We start from the raw sequence: 19,401 nt of genomic DNA, 5'->3' as shown, positions 1-19,401 counted from the left end.
GTTGATCCCAAGATATGTTCATGGTTTTTAGGATTGACACGCAATGTAATGTAAAAAGCTTTGCTCCAATGCATAACTATAAGTCAGTCCATGTTTCAAAACAGTTTCAATGTAGTTGTTTGATGTTCTTTAAAAACAGCCTATATCGTAAGAATCACTAAAGGGGTTTTGACAACACAGGCTAAGTTTTTGAAGGACGTATAGATCCCATACAAGGAACACATGATCTAGACCAAGCGGTTTTTGACTGGTTTTGCTTCAGGACCTATATTTTACATTGGTTACAATGTTACAGTTACATGTATTATATTACCATAAACTGCATAAGCCCAACACAGTGGCTGCTGTTGATTTTCAAAAGTGGGGAAGAACAGACTATTGCTTTTGGTGTCTTCAACATTGTTCCCATAAACTGCTCAACTACTCAAAGGTTTCTGCTTCCAGGCAGGACAAAAACACATCAATTGAAAGCACAATGTCCAGTAAGCTATCAGAGGTAGATCCAATGCAAATAGCACTCTCGGAGCTCCCATTCTCCCAGAGAAGCACTGCATCTAGGTGAGACCCAAAATGTTATGTTTAGAGCCTCTCATCCAATTGGCCTAGATCTTTTGCACCATTGACTTGAATGGTACAGGTATCTGCCATAGACTCACATTGAAGAACAACTTCATTGGGGCTATATGGGCCATGCGTCCATTGTTTTCTATGGAGATATTCATGCTGAAAAAAGTGGAATGCATTCCTTAAAAAGGTGCTATAGTGAAGTGTGATATTTTACACTTTGTTTCACTAAAATATTGAAATACACAAATAGTAGTATGTCATTTAAAGAAATGATTTGTACATATTATTTTATTATTTATTCTCAGGGGTGTAAAGTAATTGAGGAAAAAAATGTAAGTATTGTAGTTAAGTACTTTTACGTAATTACATTTCCAAAGATTATTTGTTTTACTTTTTACTCCTTACAATTTTATTTAAACTTAAAATGTACTTGTTACATTTTGCAGATCATTTTATTGATGATTTTATTTTTCGTCTTACTGGATTGAACCTGCCTTTTCACTGCATCCGACAAACGAGATGTCAGTCGTTTCAAATGGAGTGTCACATGTTGGCTGTGTGGAATTCCAACCATCTGCAGAGGTGGAATTTCAGAAGAGATTTGAACTTCATAACACATTCTCATTTCCTAAGCGCCCAGTTTTAACACTTGTGCAGGAGCCGTCCGCGTCTGCATGATGGCACCAAATGTGTCTCCTGTCGTCCTCTCATTGACGCGGTGAGAAAGCCCTTTTTTTTTTTTAAACGAAACAACTTTGTCGTCATTTATCAATCTTTTAATATTATTTTGTGTGCTTAACCTCAATGTTTTATAATACTTATTAATATATTAGTTTGATATTACATTATACAATCATTTATAACATTTTAGATTCCCTAACCCAACGCCATTTCTAAACCTAACCAATAATCAACCATATAAAAAATGAAAGAGACACTTAGATATTCATAATTTGATTTAAATGACACTATTTATAGATCATTTTAAGCACCCAACTGCACATTTATACCTAAACACAACCAGTTCTCAACAATAAAAAAAAGACATAACAAGCCGATAAAGGACAGTCACGATCATTTATTTTATAAAAATGCACTATAATAATATTCCAAACCATACGATGGCATTGTGAGAGTAGTAGAGTGAAACTAAAGGTTTTAATCTGTAAAAATATTCCCCCTCCGTGAAGGAAATGTCATCCTGATTCTACCGGCACATCTCATTAAAAAAATACATGTACATCCGAACTTGAGGTCGTTGTAATCGGTCACAAGACATGCAAGACCCAATGGCATTACCCTAATTATCCTTTAAAGCTTGTTTGTTATCCATATGTAAACTCAATGTAAATACTTGTACAAAATGTAAACACATACTAAACACATGTGTAAAAGTACATATATTTAAAAGGGCAATACAATTATTAAATATTTTAAATTCAAACACTTTAAATACTGAAGAATTTAAAAATATGCTCTGACAGCAGCTTATAGCATGCACAGGTTTGGTGAAACTCGGCAAGTATTAATTAAATGTGTACATTTCAATAATATCTATACATTTCTACTCCCTATTTGCTGAATTATTATTGTTGCTGTTGTTGTTTTTAGGCAACTATTAATTATAACTACTTTATTAATACTTGAAGGCAGCATAAGGCCAAGTTTCGATTGCCACTGGGGGAGAACAACTTCGGACAAACAATCTAATTTTACAACATCCGCTCTCACACAATTTCCTCACTTGATTTCATTCTAGCTAGGAAAATGTACTTTTTATAATACTTAAGTACAATTTAATGAGAATACATTTTACTTTCATTCAAGTATGTTTTTGGCTAGATACTTGGATTTGTAATTGAGTAAATCTTACTCTCTGTATCCATACTTTCACTGAAGTATAATTTCTGAGTAATTTTTACACCCCTGTTTATTCTCACTAATGTTGCTCCAAACCTGCATGACTTTCTTTCTTCTGTGGATTGCAAGAGAAGTTAATAATGACTGTTCTGCCTAAAACATAAATTTGTGTTTCACAAAAGAAAGTAATGCAGGTTTGGAACAACATAAGTAAATAAAGTCAGAATTTTCATTTTTAGGTGAAATATTCCTTTAAGATAGAGAAGAAGCCTGGTGGTGCCACCAGCACACAAGCATTTCATGCATCCAAAACACAACATATACTGGTAACCTGCGATTCTGGTCTATGCAACAGGGACAGCTTGTCCATCTGGCCTGCTTAGGCATTTATTATTTCATCTCCATTTTCTTTGGAAATAATTCAACTTCTTATAAAACTAAACCACAACCATGGGGATCTTTGTTCATACAAGATTTTTGCCGCATCGGTCCCCAAATCATAGCATACATTTTCAAACTTAAGTGGTAGAAATATATAAAGCAATTTAAACACCATTGCTTGAACACTGTGAATAAACTTGTGTTAACATACTGTACTTTTATAGCTTCAATTTACCTTCAGCATCTGTATAATGTGTGACCTAAAAAGTGATCCATTCAAATCCACTGTGAGGGGAGGAGAGAGGGCAATGAATTGCAAGAAGATGATTTGGGAACTTGTGGTTTCTCATATCACAAACATTTATTCAGTGCTCCAAATGTGAGCCATGGACATTTGACCTCTCTGCTTGTTACTCAGCGGATCCAAAATTAGCCGTAATTGTAGCCTGAGAGGTGAAAAAAAGGCAGAATGTCTGTCGGAGCCACAGTTTGGCAGCTTCTTATTTTCAAGCGTTTGTATGGACAGGAACAGCATGTACTCCTCTGGAATCATCATAGCTCAGGGACTGCCAGTGCAGGGCCACTTTGGTGGACCACAGAAACCACTTTCTCCAGGAACATCACTCCATTCACATACTCCAAGTAAACCTATCCAATACACAGGGAAGCACCTAAATCCTATCATCCAACATGGGAAATTACAAGAATAAATGCCTGGGAGCCCTGAAATACTAAATCACTAGCCTGCTGGTAGTGTAACTTCTGAAACAGAACAGAAAAGACAATGACCTGTGCTTTAACCCCTGTCAAGCTATCGTTTCATTGTTTAATAGTGTATGTGCGGAAGCCTTTCAAAATAGATGGCAAAAAGACTTTGCAAGGAGATGGCAAAAAATGGCATGACCAGTATGGCAACTGTTATGTCAGAGGAACAAGATAACTTTGGTGATTAAGCCAAAGTTTACATGTCCTCTCCACATTTGAAAATGTGAAACATTCTTAAGTGATATGTTAGACGCAGGTTATCTTGGCTCAAAGAAGGGCAAGAAGGAATGCAACGCAGATGCTGGAAAAAAAAAAACAGATAAGAAGAGAGAATGATTATGATAACATGTCAGTCCCATCATGCAGAAAGCAGCGTTGTATACTCAACTCAAAGTTTAATCCAGCTATCTTGGCGTGCCACTTTTTGTTTATATATTATTTGACGTCTAACATCATTTTTCTCATTCCAAAAATCTGTATTGTAAACAAACAAAATACAAGTTGTGGCATGTTTTTTTTGTCTGAACACTAATTTAGCATTTTTAAAGACAGAAATGCTAGGCAATGTACAGCTGTAGTAGAAATTGATCTAAACTCTAAGGGTTAAAGGTAGGTTTTTTGAAGAGACATGACTGAGTGAATTAAAACGGCTGGCAATTTTGTCCAATTTATCTGCAAGTCGTACCTCAAATGAAAACCAGATGCCCCCCAATTAGATGGAACAGAGATTTCTATTACTTGAAAATATAGAGACCAAAAAACCTAGCACAGACTCCTAAAATAAGATGTCAACCATATTTTTTTTGAATGAGCAAATGCATGTACAAATCACCCAAGCAGCTGTTGGAGACTCTACCAAAGTGAGAAAAACAGAACCAAAATGTTCCAAGGGTCCCGTTTCTGTTGCTGAGAGAAAACACAACATAAAGAGTGTAAATAACAGTGCAAAAAATGCCTTATGTCTATCATCTTACAAAAACATCTTGAATCAATTCATGTCGAAAGATCATTGTAAATGTGTAGAATGTAGCAGTGCGGACTGGGATGAGTAAGTGTGAGTAACAGATTTCACATAGTGTTGGGTTCTTCAAATTAATTGTGAAAAGTGATGTTTAATCCAAAGTATGCCAGACTGATCACACTGTGAGTTCGGAAAATCGGTTGATGCTTACTGAAAAGCTAATTGTATTATTAGTTGTAAATGATGCAATACAGTGAACAGGAATGCATATTTTATTAATTCTACCCCTAATCAAAACCCCAACCTTAAAATCTAACCATCATTGAAGTAAAAATGTAATTTTTAGAGCGATAATGCAACACCTAAATCGCCTGCCCCATTGTTTATATGAAGGCAATTACTTCCCGGTTTCCATGGGACCAGAACCAGTGTCTTAGTAGTGCAAGAGGGAATTTATTCACATTTGAACTGATGTAAAAATGTCTGACGGGAGACATTTTTACGGGGTTGATTTTAGGGTAGCAATATGTCGATTTCCTGAGTGATCATGTTGAGTATGCTTGGTAGTGGACATATCTCTCCACATAAGCACAGACATTCAGGCCTAATAGCCCAATTCCTTATGATGTGTCTATCCCAAAAAGGAACAGATGGTTTAGAAACACAGGACAAAGACATACATGTCCTTGGGTGAAGGAGCTAAAGCTGATCTTGTGCAGGCCAGCATACATTTCCATGCTAGTTTTCACTGGTTAATGCTGGTTTTGTTGCCTAACTAGTGGAAAAGCACAGCAAAAAATGCTTGTCAACCACATTGGGAGGCTTGCTGTTTAAAGGGATAGTTCACCCAAAAATTCTCTCATCATTTAATCACCCTCTGCAGAACACAAACAAAGATTTTCTCAGATATGTAGGTCCGTACAATGCAAGTGAATTGTGACCAAAATTTGAAGATCCAAAAGGCACATAAAGGCAGCGTAAACGTAATCCATAAGACTCCAGTGGTTTAATCTTTGTCTTCTGAAGCTATCCAGTTGGTTTTGTATGGGAACAGCAAGACTGCTAGATGGTGCTGGGAAATGTAATCAGGATTAAAATGATGATTTCCAAGGTGACTGCCAATGTCAAGTTTTATAGTGAATAAGGAGTTAAATTATGGTCTGTTCTCACCCAAAACTGATTGGATAGCTTCAGAAGACAATGATTAACCACTGAAGTTGTATGAATTACTTTTGTGCTGCCTTTGTGCTTTTTGGAGTTTGAACGTTTTGGTCACCATTCACTTGCATTGTGTGGATCTAAAGAGCTAAGATTTTCTTCTAAAAATCTAAAAATACATTCATACACATCTGGGATGGCATGAGGAGTACATTTTTCATTATTGGGTGAACTATACCTTTAAGCAAGTTCAGAAGTCTGGTGAGAACATCAGCATAACAGCATTCCATGCTAGAGATCGTCATACAAAACACAACATACAGTATGCTAGTTAACGGCAATGCTAGTCTTTTCAACAGGGAAGTGAGCTGTATATTATGAACAGTCCAATGAAAGACACATGTGACTTACAGATGCACTTAACTGTTTAACTACAAAATCCCAAGTGATGATTTATATTTATGTTTATGTTATGAAGTTCTCATGGATTACAGATGGGTGACAGGAACACAGCTCCAATAAGCTTCTTTGTTTAGCAAGGTGTTAAAGAATTCAAGAAAAAATAATAGAGAGACTGAGAGTTAGAGAGAGGTGTTGCAAGCAGTGGTGGTTCTGACTTACTTGGTGAGTGACCTAGCCAAGATCGGATGTGATAACCCCCACTTAACGCCCCTTATATATATAAATAAATGGCACATTCTATTAACATTGACATTATACAGTATATACAGTACATAGCTCAAATTGCACACAAAATTATAGAGTCAATAAATAAAGCATATGGCAGAATTCTTACAAATTGCTGCTACTCTGTGCTATTACACCTAATCCCTAATTTAAAATATAACTCTCCCCTCCTAGCTTTCATTTATGCAAAATCTTCAATGACATTGTCATATCTGCCAAACAATTACATGGTTGATAATAATTATTGCAAGACCACTAAGAAGATCCTTTGTCATGGTGTAGCCAACCCATAGGCCTACTGTTTATCATGATTATCTTATGTTTGTTCATAATGTAAGAATACAATATGAACATCCATAATACTGACTACACAGAGCCTTTAAGGCCGAGTAGCCTGTTGGGGCACCTTTCAACCATCGGGATCTTGCAAGCTGTGCGGGGGCAGGGTGGCATGATTTGGGACACCTATCTCCTATCGCGATCTTGCGAGCACTGTGCGGGGGTGGCCTGGCAGGTACCCTGTTGTACCACCCCAGTAAACGTTGCCACCCTAGGCGCCTGCCTATATCGCCTATGCCGGGATCCACTACTGGCTGCAAGGAAGCTCTTGGCTCTACTCGTGTTTGCACTTGCACACCAGATGCGCTCTGCCTCAGCTCTGGAATGTGTTTGTGAGAGCAGTTTAACCACTGACCCACCCAACCATTACCACAGAAATCTTATCCATACAATCCTCTCACCCTCCTTCATTGTGTGTGTGTGTGTGTGTGTGTGTGTTTATACTACATTGTGGGGACCAAATGTCCCCACAAGAATAGTAAAATCTGAGATCACCTACCTTATGGGGCCCAGCCAGCAGTCACCACGAGGGAAATGGCATATTAAACCTATTAAACTATGTTTTTTTGGAAAATGTAAAAATACAAAAAAGGTTTCTGTGAGGGTTAGGGATAGGGTTAGGGGATATAAATTAACATTATATCTGTATAAAATCCATAAAATGCATGGAAGTCTATGGAGAGTCCCTACCAGTGTGCACTCGTGCATGTGTGTGTTTGTGTGTGTGTGTTCTTCTCTCTATTATCTTGCTTCCTCTATCTACTTCTATATTATTCTCTCCAACAATATCTAAACTTTTTCAAATTTTATTCCCATAGATGTCTTCTTTCTTATCCACTGATTACTCTGTGTGTTCACTGAAACACACTTGTACACACTTTACAATCACAAATTTGCACTCATACACATGCACTCATGCTGATTGTGTTTTACTGAATGGTAGTCCTTGATCCGTGCCAAGGCAATAAAATAAAACTTAAAAAGATAAAGATGGTCATTTGTTCTGCCACATAAAGGAGAAGGGAGATTATGTTCCAGGTTAGAAGTCTATCTAACCACTCAGCAGGCCACATCCCAAACACTGAACATTCTCACTGATCTCATTTTTCTTTTCAGAGGTAAAACATTAAGCTATTAATGTGGGTCGCAGCCAAGCAGAACTACATCAAAGCTTGAGGGATAAATTGTCAACCCCCGCTCCAGCAAAACATATTAAATAATTTATTCCAGAATTGTGTTCTAGGACAATTTCTCAATCAAGAACCAAAAGCAGCTGTTTTGTGGGTTTATGACATGACACTTTTGGCAGTTGCAGGGCTGAGTTGATGTCTGAAGCAGATTTGATCAAATCTGATAAGCTAAAAACAAAAACAAAAACAAAGAACAATCTATAAAATCCTTACTGTGATGTCAACATCCAGCACAGACTCTGAACTCAGAGACTACCATTAACTGACAACAATTAAGCAATATTATACTAGCAATAGAGTGCTAATGTACTAAATGTTGGCACAATTAAGCCAGGAACGGCCAAGGACACAGGAAAGCACAGCTTTGCTTCAGTCGTACAGCAGACTATCTGCAACGCATAATTTAAATTCATTTAAACCAACTGATCTCAGTTCAGAAGACTGTGGGCTGTCAGTAAAGGTTTAAACTTTCGACGCACAGAGTGACAAAACAACATGGTGCCAACCACAGCGCATTTTGTCTTTGGGAGAAAAGGCAACAAAACTACATCTTGTAAGAAACATAATTAAGTTTTTACATTGAAACCTTTTTGAGTCAAAAGAGTCTGTATTATCCAATATTTATAATAATATTAAATATTTTTTAATATTTGAGCAATTCGTCACGAAATACCAAGCTGATATACACAATATACACTAATGTGTACTTTAGTGTGTTTTTCCTTGGAAAATCTATATTTACTGTCATTGAGGATCAATGGGTTCATCCAAAAGCTGAAAAAAATTTGCTTTCAGAGGATTTATATGGAGTTAGGATGAAAATAAGGTGCATTTCAATCTTTTGCATTCACTCCTAAAATCTGACCAAAAGCTCAGTTTCAGCAGATGATATTTGGACCACTCAACATGTTTGGCAGACATGGGACAATCGTAATCAGTACATAGACTTTTTAACATGTTTGGCAGTGAATGAATGTTATTCATTCATGTTATTCAGAATTATGCTAATGTCTGATGTCATGTCTGTAATGTCTCAAAAACATGAATATCCAACACTCCTGGAAACATAAACAATTTGATAAAAAATAAATCTGACTTTCTGTAGCTTGGTATTATTTAAAATTACACAACCTTGTCCCACTGTCCACATGTGGACATACATTTTTAGGAAAGCTATTTGCTCTAGATTATTTATTTTTTATTAATATTGCATGTTTATTAGGTGCTAAAAGTTACAAATAAAAAAAAAAGTACATGGAAAATGCACACAGCAGTCACGATCAGGTCTCAGGAGGCTCTAAACAATAAGTTGAAAACAAGTTACTTATCATTATTTTAAATATTTACTCCACCTTGCTCAGGTTCCACTCCTTGGGTATTCCATGTCATGCACTGACTGGTGAGAGAAACAGAGGGATCCTGAAGCAATAGGAAGCACTGATGATCCATCTTTCAAAAACCAGAGCCTTGTTCTAGTCAAAATCTCTGATCCGAAACACCATGAACATATAGACAAGTGTACTGATACTAACAGTCTGGAAGTCTGTTGTCCAATCAAATTAGAGGCCCGGGACTAACTGTTGTATAATCACATTTATAGACATGAGAGCCCAAAAGGTGGCAATCAAATGCCTGAACTTGCTTTAACTTTAATCAATTGAGTGTAAAAGCATGAAACATTTCCACATTAAGAAAAAATACTGCTAGCACAGCTGTAAAGAATAAGATTAATAAACTGCACATTTCTCAACTGTATATTTAGAATGAGTCTTCCTCAACACATTTAATCTCACACACACCTCAAGAGAGGATGTTGCAACCATCTGATAAGGTTCAACTGAGCTGCTATGTCAACACGTGGCGAATGTTTCAAGAGTGTGAAAAATGAGAGAGCTAGCTCTGCTGGTTTACTGAGGAGATGCTGCCCTCTACAGCATTCTGGAATTCATGCTACGTGTACATAGCCAGTTTCGCTGTATTCACAATGCCGTCTTTTTCTGAATCTCACACAAAGCTCTTCCTGTTCAGACATTATATGATTGACAACATTACGTAGATCTTTCAGAAGAGGCACGCTTGTTCAAGTTGGCTTATTAGTTTCACTACTTTGTCAAGAGACCACGAGAGTCACTCATCTTTGTGGTGCAAACCATACATCTCACCTATAATGATCGCTCAAAACACTGCTCCAGGTGAGGCTCGAACTCACAACCTCGGCATTGCTTTGCTTTGTACTGCTGTATAAGTACCGCGCGCTAACCGATTGCGCCACTGGAGCTCCTACTTACAACGATATCATTACTTAGAAAAATACCATATACTTAAAAAAAGAAACTCTAGGCTAAATAACAATAGTGACAAATTATTCGAATGGAGTGTATTGCACTTTGAACGTTGTACAAGCTTGAACTGAACCGTGAAGTTCTTTTGTACGATTGGAAACACTTGCTACCGGTGGCATGAAATCTATTGTAAATGTGTGGTTTTTTTATTATTATTATATATATATATATATATATATATATATATATATATATATATATATATATATATATATATATATATATATATATATAATGTAGTAATGGAGGGGAAACGCGCGACTTCCTTGACTCTGCCTAGCCGACAGAAATGGATTTTAAAATGACAAATGGATTGTAAAAAAAAAATTATTTGATGCGAAATGACTCCATATACACTGGCATAGAGAATTATGCCACAATTCTTTGGATTTCTACACAAACAAAAATTTTTACTCGTTCCTGCGTATAACATTTTTGGTATTTGCGTGTCCAAAATAAGTTATATTTTCAAAGTAATACTCAGACCTCGGTGTGGTAAGATTTGTTCCTCCCTGCTCACATGACGCAGTTTCTTTCTGCCCACCTGTTTGTGTAACTGACAGCGCTCTCGGCCAATCGGAATAACTTTTGGCAAGCTCCCTTGTTTCGACATGCCCAATTACACCGCCCTATAGATAAAAGACTTATACTTGTCATTATTCAACAACTTGTTCCGATATCTTGCAACAACTATTGCTCCATCTTCCATCCGGTAACAGTAACTCTGGCTCTGTTCGTCTGGTAAGTCTGAAAAGCATTTCATCAACGATTATTGTCTATTATTGAGTTTATGTGTTGAAAATTGTGATTAATTTACAGAGTTTGCTCTTATGGAAAGAAATTGGTACTTTTATTCACCAAAGTGGCATTCAACTGATTACAATGTATAGTCAGGACATTAATAAAGTGAAATATTACTATTACAATTTGAAAAAAAATATTCAGAACTTCTTAAACTACTTCAAAGTGTTCTCATCAAAAAATCTTCCTCATACAGCAATGACAAATTTGCAGATCCTTGGCATTCTAGCTGTCAGTTTGTCTATATTGAAATTTCACCCCACGCTTCCTGTAGCACTTGCCATAGATGCGTCTTTCTTGTCGGGCACTTCTCACGCACCTTACAGTCTAGCTGATCCCACAAAAGCTCAATGGAGTTAAGATCCATAATACTCTTTTCCAATTATCTGTTGTCCAATGTCTGTTTCTTTGCCCACTCTAACCATTGGTTTTTGTTTTCTGTTTCAAAAGTGGCTTTTTCTTTTTTTGATTTCTCCCCTTTTCTCCCCAATTTGAAATGCCCAATTCCCATTGCGCTCTTGGTCCTCGTGGTGGTGTAGTGACTCGCCTCAATCCGGGTGGCAGAGGACGAATCTCAGTTGCCTCCGCATCTGAGACCGTCAATCCGGACATCTTATCACGTGGCTCGTTGAGCACGCTACCGCGCCGGCATAGCACGTGTGGAGGCTTCACGCAATTCCCCACGGCATCCACGCACAAGTGACTACATGCCCCACCGAGAGTGAGAACCACATTATAGCAACCACGAGGAGGTTACCCCATGTGACTCTACCCTCCCTAGCAACCGGGCCAATTTGGTTGCTTAGGAGACCTGGCTGGAGTCAATCAGCATGCAAAAGTGGCTTTCTTACTGAGAAAAGAGTCTTCTCTTACTGTTGTACATGAAACTGGTGTTGAACGGGTTGAATTTGTAAGTCTGGCATCAGGATGTCTATGCCCATAAGGCACTATTTCTGGTAAAATTCAAAGAACCAATATCATAAAACTCTCACACAGAAGAGCATCTCCACCTTAGACAACACAACCTACTGAGTAAGGACCATAAAACGCAAATCTCACTCACATCTGCCCTCCTCTCTTACATACCTCATTTTAGAGTCACCAAAAACAAAGTTATGACTTATCCTGTTCTGTAACGTTAAAGGTTTTTTGATCATTCATGTTTGGTATCATTCAAGAGGTCTTAGTGCAACTGGTAAAACGGTCTCATTCCCTTTCAGCAAAGTCAAATCACAAGTAAGATTTAAGAACATAGTAAAATAATGCATTCTATCAGAGTCGTAACCCCTACCAAATCTCTCACAGTGACCAGATGCTCTATGCAGATTAGGTGCATTCTTTGTAAACGACCTACTCAATCACAAGTTTCAAAGGTCTGCTTACAACCTCCTAAATTGTAAACCAAATCCTGTATAACATAAAACACACATCTGAAATAACAATAGAATCATTTGATACTTAAGGAGAGATGACAAAATCTGTAGTCAGAAATCCCACACAATTGCTGTGTAGTTTTCCATTGCCAGGTATGTTTCTTTGACATGTCTTTTATTTTTAGGAATGTTTGTTTATTCTGATCATGTGTGAAATTGCCTTTGATTGATTTTGTAACTTACTATTTAAATTCTACCTGGCAATATAATAGTTACTTTTTGATTTATTCTGTATTACTCCAAATCATTTATCACTGGTAGATTTGAGTGATGCCTTTTGTTACCACAAATGTTCAGGATAATGATCACTACTGGAGCTTATGAATAGGAGAAAACCACATAAAACTACCTGTCACTGCTTTTCACCATATTAGCAAGTTGTATGAAACATGACTAAATAAAACTGTCATCTGGTTATGAGCAAGCATTTTAGTAAACCCTGCAACCGCTGACTATGAACTGGACTAACGATTTTAGGTCTGTGAGATCTATGCAATTAATCGGCCGGCATATGACTCTGAGCGACAATCGGGACCCAAATGAAAGTTAGAGTGATCAATAACTTAAAAAGATTCCACTAAAAGATCAGAAATCAATTAGAGCTTAAATCTAAATTAGAGGTTGAACTTTAATTGGAGTCAGATTAATATAAAATTGGAGTCAGATAAAATTAATAACAGAGTTAATTGATAAAGTACAAATTAATGAGTGTTTTTGGTTCAGCACTCAGAAAAAAAACAGAACAACGCAGAAACCTTCAGGGGCCATTCTATTGGAATCCAACATCAGACCAATAGTTGGTTATACCCCTTTTTACAAATTCAATGAAGCTGTCCGCTGAGGACATGTGAGGCATCTTATTTCTAAAACTAGAGTCTCTGATGTACTTATCCTCTTGTTTAGTTTTACATCTGGCCTTCCACCTCTCTTTCTGTCCTTGTTAGAGCCAGTTGTCCTTCGTCTTTGAAGACTGTAGAGTACACCTTTGTATGAAATCTTTAGCATGATTACTCAAGGATAAGGTGTTGGAGTGATGGCTGCTGGAAATTTGGATTGTTTAGATTTGATCAAAAATGACTTTTTTCAAATAGGGATGGTGTTGTTTTTTACATCAATAATGTCCTGACTATATTTTGTGATCAGTTGAATTAATGCCACTTTGATGAAATAAAGTACCAATTTCTTTCCAAAACAGCAAAATCTCTATGTGTATCTCTCTCTCTCTCTCTCTCTCTCTCTCTCTCTCTTCTATATATATATATATATATATATATATATATATATATATATATATATATATATATATATATATATTAGTCCTTCTCTGTCAAATAAAGGGTTAATATATATTAGTGAACATATATTATTCACACTTTATTTGACAGAGCTGGACAATCTAAGGTGTAAAATTAAATTTCAACTTAAGTTCAACTTTGTTTTGAGCAGCATAACTCGAAGTATGTAGCGCTGATATGTGTTAACTGCTTTTTATATCAGTATTCTCTCCACATATGTCTCGTTTAGGTAGTGAGGTAGCACCAGCCCTCATCATGAATAACATCACCTCTTGCATGGGACCTCAGAACCTTGTTTCTTCCATTCTGAAGCCCATTCTTATTTTGGAGTTTATTTTAGGGCTGTCTGGAAATGTCTTTGCTCTCTGGATTTTATTCTTCAAGTCACCATGGAAAGCCTGCAACATATACGTCTTATGTCTGGTACTAGCTGACTTTCTACTGCTCATTGGGCTTCCTTTTCACATAGACTATCTCTTTCGAGGTGAAGATTGGATATTTGGTGAATCTTCTTGTCGCTTCATCCTCTACATCATATCAGTGAACTTCTCAGCAAGCGTGGTTTTCATGTTGATTTTAGCAGTTGACCGCTTTTTCAGGATCCTTTACCCACAGCATGCTATCACTCGAATGAGTGTGAGACAAGCAATAATGATGGTTAGTGCAGTTTGGGTGGGCGTTTTACTCCTTCGACTTCCACCTGCCCTAAACCTGGTTCTCCAATCACCTAAAAACTCTTCAAAGCTCATATGTCAAAGTTTTGTCTCATGGACATGGCCATCGTTAGAAATGAGGTTATACAATGTAGTTCAGCTGATAGAAGTCTTGATAGCTTTCATATTGGTGCTCTTCTGTTTTGTGCGTGTTTCCTTACATGTCAATAGACGCCCACTTAAGCCACATCGCAGGGTGAAACGGGCAGTGCGATTGCTTCTGTTGCTTTTGATTATGTTTGTTCTTTGTTTTCTACCTACTGTCATTGTTAGTATTTTCCTCCAAAGGTTTCCTTGCTCTGCAGACTTACTGGTAAGTCTTAATGCCTCTTTAGCATTAACCTATATGAACAGTGTACTAGATCCAGTCATCTACTGCCACACTAATGCTTGGTTCCGAGACACTCTGAAAGGAAAATCCAATTCTTTGGGATTGACAAAGTTTCAGATGAGCGTAAAAACGAACAGAAAACCTAGATCTACCTAAGTGGTTGCTTACACTTATTGACTATAATGAAAATAACAGTTGTTTTCCCTCAATACCACAAGAATAATGATATTTATTGTTGTAATATGTACTAAGGTTGACTTAAATTGTGACAGTTTTTCTTATACATTATACATGCTTTTATATACTTTAACAGTATTAGTATGTTCTGCATTAATTTACAGAAAACATACAATAAACTGCTTTTGTACAGTATTAGCACACAGACGTGCAATCTGTACTGTGCTTTTTTTTATTTAGCATATTTCCGTAACCGTACAACATACAATGAAATACAACATAAATGTTTGAGGCTTAGAAATCAAAAGTAGCTTATCACAGTAACATGCTACATAAACAGCCTGGATCATGAATAATCCCTCATGCCAAATTTTAACTATGTCAACTTTTTGTCAGGTCAAAGGAGAATTTCTCATTTAAATTACAGTGAAGAGAAAGACAAGTGCTAAAATTTGCATTTCCTGTTTCTTTTTTTTTTTTTCTTTTCCTCAAGTCGTTACTTGCCAGTCATTTTCTTTAAAAAAAAAAAAGATAGCACCAAATGGTATTTAATGGAGTCTTAATAGGGAAGGTTCACGCAAAAATGAAAATTCTCTCATTTACACACCCTCATGCCATACCAGACTTTCTTTATCCCACAGAACAGAAATGAAGAATGGTGAATGGTGATTTAAACTTTGAAGGTCCAAAAACCACATAAAGGCAGCATAAAAGTAAATCCATGTCTTCTGAAATGATATGGTAGGTGTGGGTAAGAAACACATTAACATTTAAGTCCTTTTTTACAATAGATATCCACTTTCATATTCGTTAACATTTTGAAAGTGAAAATTAAGATTTATAGTAAAAAAAAAAGACTTAAATATTGATCTGTCTCTCACCCACACTTAACATATGGCTTCTGAAGGTATAGATTTAACCCCTGGAGTCATATGAATTACTTTTATGTTGCCTTTATGTTATTTTTGGAGCTTCAAATGTCTGGTCACCATTCACTTGCACTGTATGGACCTACAGAGCTGAGATATTTTCATTTGTGTTCTGCAGAAGAAAGAAAGTCATACACATCTGGGATGGCATGTGGGTGAGTAAATTATGAATATTAATTTTTGGGTGAACTATCCCTTTAGGGACATGATCTGCAGCAGTTGCACACACTGGTATGGCTTCCAGGAATCATTATAGCCAATAACACAACATCTTCGGTTAAAAGAATCTATTGAACATGCTCTCAGTTAAACGCATTGTTAGAACTGAGCAATAACTAGTAGCTTACAACCTACACTGTCTGACAATGATGTCCAGTCCTTGCTTGAATACAATAGAAAAACAACTCACAAACTTGTACTTGTCATGATACACACAGAAGATATAGAGAAATAAAGAAGTTCGTTCAATGCAGAGCTAACTGAAATTACAAAGAGTACACTAATACTTCTCAAAAGAGCATCAGATTTATCTGTACATGGCATGGCCACATGTTGAACCCTGTGTAGTCCCTACCTCCTTAGAATTATTATCAAAGACTTGCATTGCTCAGAGTTGTAGGGATCGTCCACCCCAAAGTGGAAATTCTGTCATCATGTACTCACCCTCATGTTGTTCCAAACATGTATAACTTTCTTGCTTCCATAGAACTCAAAAGGTGTTTTTAGGTAGAATGTTCATTGCATCTTTTTTTTCATACAATGAAAGTCATACACGTTTGGAACAACATGTGGGTGAGTACAGGATGGCAGAATTTTCATTTTTGGGTTAACTATGCCTTTAAGAGTACACCATACTTAAAAAGGTTGCATTCCAAGTGGAAGTTGAACATACATGTATGATTTTAGTTGGGGTTTATTAGCTAAATGCTTTATTATTGTGTGCCTTGATGCCTTTTGTCCAGAAGAGGAAGCGGGAGTACAAGGACTAGAATAAGTGGAATTAGAAGCTTTTTAGCCATCTGTGCAGTGCAGAATTTGGCAGCAAATGACAAACTGACAGAACAGGCTGTGGTAGCAATGTAGACTTGAGTCAGTCATGGATCACAATTGGGCCTCGCATTCGTAAACTGGGGTGAGGGGGTGCCAGTACAGGTATCTGCGTTGGCCCCTGAGGGACCCTGCGCAGGCTGATCTGCTCACATGGTTGTCTACACGCTCTTCTTAACTGTGAACGGGAGAGCAGCCTCCTGGCTTTCCTGAGAGAAACAAAGGATAAACTATGATAAATGGACATTTAGAATGCCATCATGAAAAACATCCCCAGACAGATTGCATATAAATGTACTGACACTTTCTGTATTTTCTTAGTATTATTTGTGTCCACAGTGGTTATTTCTAATAAAGACCTTTTCATTATAAATAGAGCCTAATGTTTCTAAAATATATATATTTTTTTCAATGGTTTATTTTTTAGCAGTTGTGTTTTTGCCATGTTGAACATGTAGTTCAGTGTCATACAAATTATTATATTAAGAAAATAACTATGATAATAATCATGACAATGAATTAGAAAGTATATGAAATTATCCCTGAAACCCACGTTGTGCAACTAGTTGTGTAACATTCAGGATATTTCTAAGATATTGTAACAGGAAAAACACCCCAAGCTGAACTAGTATATTTGTTGTGCTTAGCATGTTTAACAGGGTATGATTGTGTGATTCTAAACCTAATAATTTAGAAGACCTAATGTAAGTTTTCTCTTCTGGGAAAACCCTGAACTCTCACCCTGAACAAAGTTGAGGTGTAAATTTGTGTAACAGAAAAGTCTGGTGGATCTGGGCTAGGGTGGCTTTGCATTAAAGAAAAGTCTGCTATATGTGAAATAGCCTAACAAACTCTACATTTATAGAGTAACTCTCTATATGTGCACTTACAAATGGTGGAAACATAGATTTTTTTTCCTTTGTTTAACAAAGAAAAGTAGTCAACATGTCTTTATAATTGCTTATTTGTGTGAAATATAACATGAATGTAAAATCTAGGCTACATACTGTGTATATAATATATATATATATATATATATATATATATATATATATATATATATATATATATATATATGGGCATTTCTCAGATTAAGGGCCAAATTGGGTTTCTGCAATTTTGAAAATTAAAATCCCAAATTTGACTTATTGGTATACATCAAATTATCAGTCCTTAAGTCAGGAACAACGTTATGAGCTTGGTTGAGACCATAAGATAAGGGAATTTATGATTTTTTGCCATTTTTTAAACTATGTCACGTAAATGTGTCATTACCATCACATCATCGAATACATGTAAAAAAATACAACTTAAATGATAAATCAGTGCTTTTAAAACATTTTGTGGTTTCACATGGAATCTATTTTATCTTGAACTTAATGGGATTGTTGATTTTTATTTGCAAGATGAATTATTGTCATTTAAGTATCTACATTTCTGATTCATCAATCTACCCTGGCTTGGAATATAAGCTTATTTTAAGTGAATGCCATATATCAAAACTTTTTTAATACAGTGATCATTTAGACTGTCCAACATTGTCAGAAATATATAATTGAAGGATGGTTTTGTAATTTATACATAATTTATTGGCAAAAATATGTATGGTGATGGTGATGACATTGCAGTTCTGGTAATGACAGTTTGTTGCGGTGATGACAAATCACTGATCATAACCTATAGTAATTTAAGAGCCTAAGTGACTTCAGACCAACAACACAAAAAAAAACACCAGTTAGTAATTGGTTTAAACATCAAAACATAGTTTAATCTGATTATGGAAGACCAAACAGGAATTGTGTTCCTTGGGAACAGGATTGAAACAGGAGGGCAGTTAAGAACAGGTAAAACGCTGAAATACATTAGTCATATTACGTATCCCAAACAACTAGAATCGAATCTGACAGTTTACTTAAACGTTTTGTTCAACAAATCAAAAAAATGAAACACCACAAACATGTCATTGATACCAAATCTTCCACAAAACCGACAAAAACTCGTCAAACTTCTATCCTCTCATCCATCATGGACGATACTTTATTCCAGACAGAGACATCAAGCATCATATGCCTCTTGGTGACTGGTTTTGGCTCTGGCACAAGCCCCAGGAAATCTCCATGCCTGTACCACAGGATGTCTTCTTTCAGAGGCCAAAAAAAACGGTTAACCCCAATGATACACATTGTTTTCACCTGGACAGACTCTTCATCGACATCCTGGACCACACCTGGGTAGGCCTCCCCTTCGTAACAGACCACACACCATTCTCCCACCAAAGACATGGTTATTTCAGGCGTTGTATTGAGCATCCCTTGGCATGGCTCTGTCTTCTTAGTGGTTTTCTTTTTCTGTGCTTTGTTGAGGACCACAGACTCAGGGGCAAAGCAGAGGCAATCTTCAGGAGCTGAGCAGAAACAGCTTAGGA

At 36.6% G+C, this 19,401-nt stretch overlaps 2 protein-coding genes and 1 non-coding gene across 6 annotated transcripts in view; 1 reads left to right on the top strand and 2 right to left on the bottom strand.

Annotated features, from left to right (window-relative positions):
- Nucleotides 1-10,092: 10,092 nt before the first annotated feature.
- Nucleotides 10,093-10,186, bottom strand: trnai-uau (transfer RNA isoleucine (anticodon UAU)). Its single transcript has 2 exons — nt 10,149-10,186; nt 10,093-10,128 (listed from the first exon to the last, which is right to left on the bottom strand). It is a non-coding gene; the product is annotated as a tRNA-Ile (tRNA).
- A 385-nt stretch (nt 10,187-10,571) lies between these two features.
- Nucleotides 10,572-15,037, top strand: hcar1-4 (hydroxycarboxylic acid receptor 1-4). The gene is made up of 2 exons (XM_052103011.1): nt 10,572-10,991; nt 14,009-15,037. Exon 2 carries the CDS (start codon nt 14,035-14,037, stop codon nt 14,977-14,979), a length of 945 nt encoding a protein of 314 aa, XP_051958971.1. The 5' UTR covers nt 10,572-10,991; nt 14,009-14,034; the 3' UTR covers nt 14,980-15,037.
- A 117-nt stretch (nt 15,038-15,154) lies between these two features.
- LOC127626896 (metastasis-associated protein MTA3-like) overlaps nt 15,155-19,401 on the bottom strand; it is a 70,438-nt gene continuing 66,191 nt past the window's right edge. For 3 of the 4 annotated variants that reach the window (XM_052103006.1, XM_052103007.1, XM_052103009.1), the window contains exon 19: nt 15,155-17,185. In XM_052103006.1, coding sequence (XP_051958966.1) covers nt 17,020-17,185 — 166 coding nt within the window. In that variant the 3' untranslated portion in view covers nt 15,155-17,019. The remainder of the gene's footprint in view (nt 17,186-19,401) is intronic. The other variant, XM_052103010.1, reaches the window with a different exon arrangement.

The sequence above is a fragment of the Xyrauchen texanus genome, chromosome 33 (assembly GCF_025860055.1).
Source record: "Xyrauchen texanus isolate HMW12.3.18 chromosome 33, RBS_HiC_50CHRs, whole genome shotgun sequence".
Taxonomy (NCBI): domain Eukaryota; kingdom Metazoa; phylum Chordata; class Actinopteri; order Cypriniformes; family Catostomidae; genus Xyrauchen; species Xyrauchen texanus.
The sequence above is the reverse complement of the archived record's forward strand: the minus strand, read 5'-3'. Positions and strand labels throughout refer to the sequence as shown.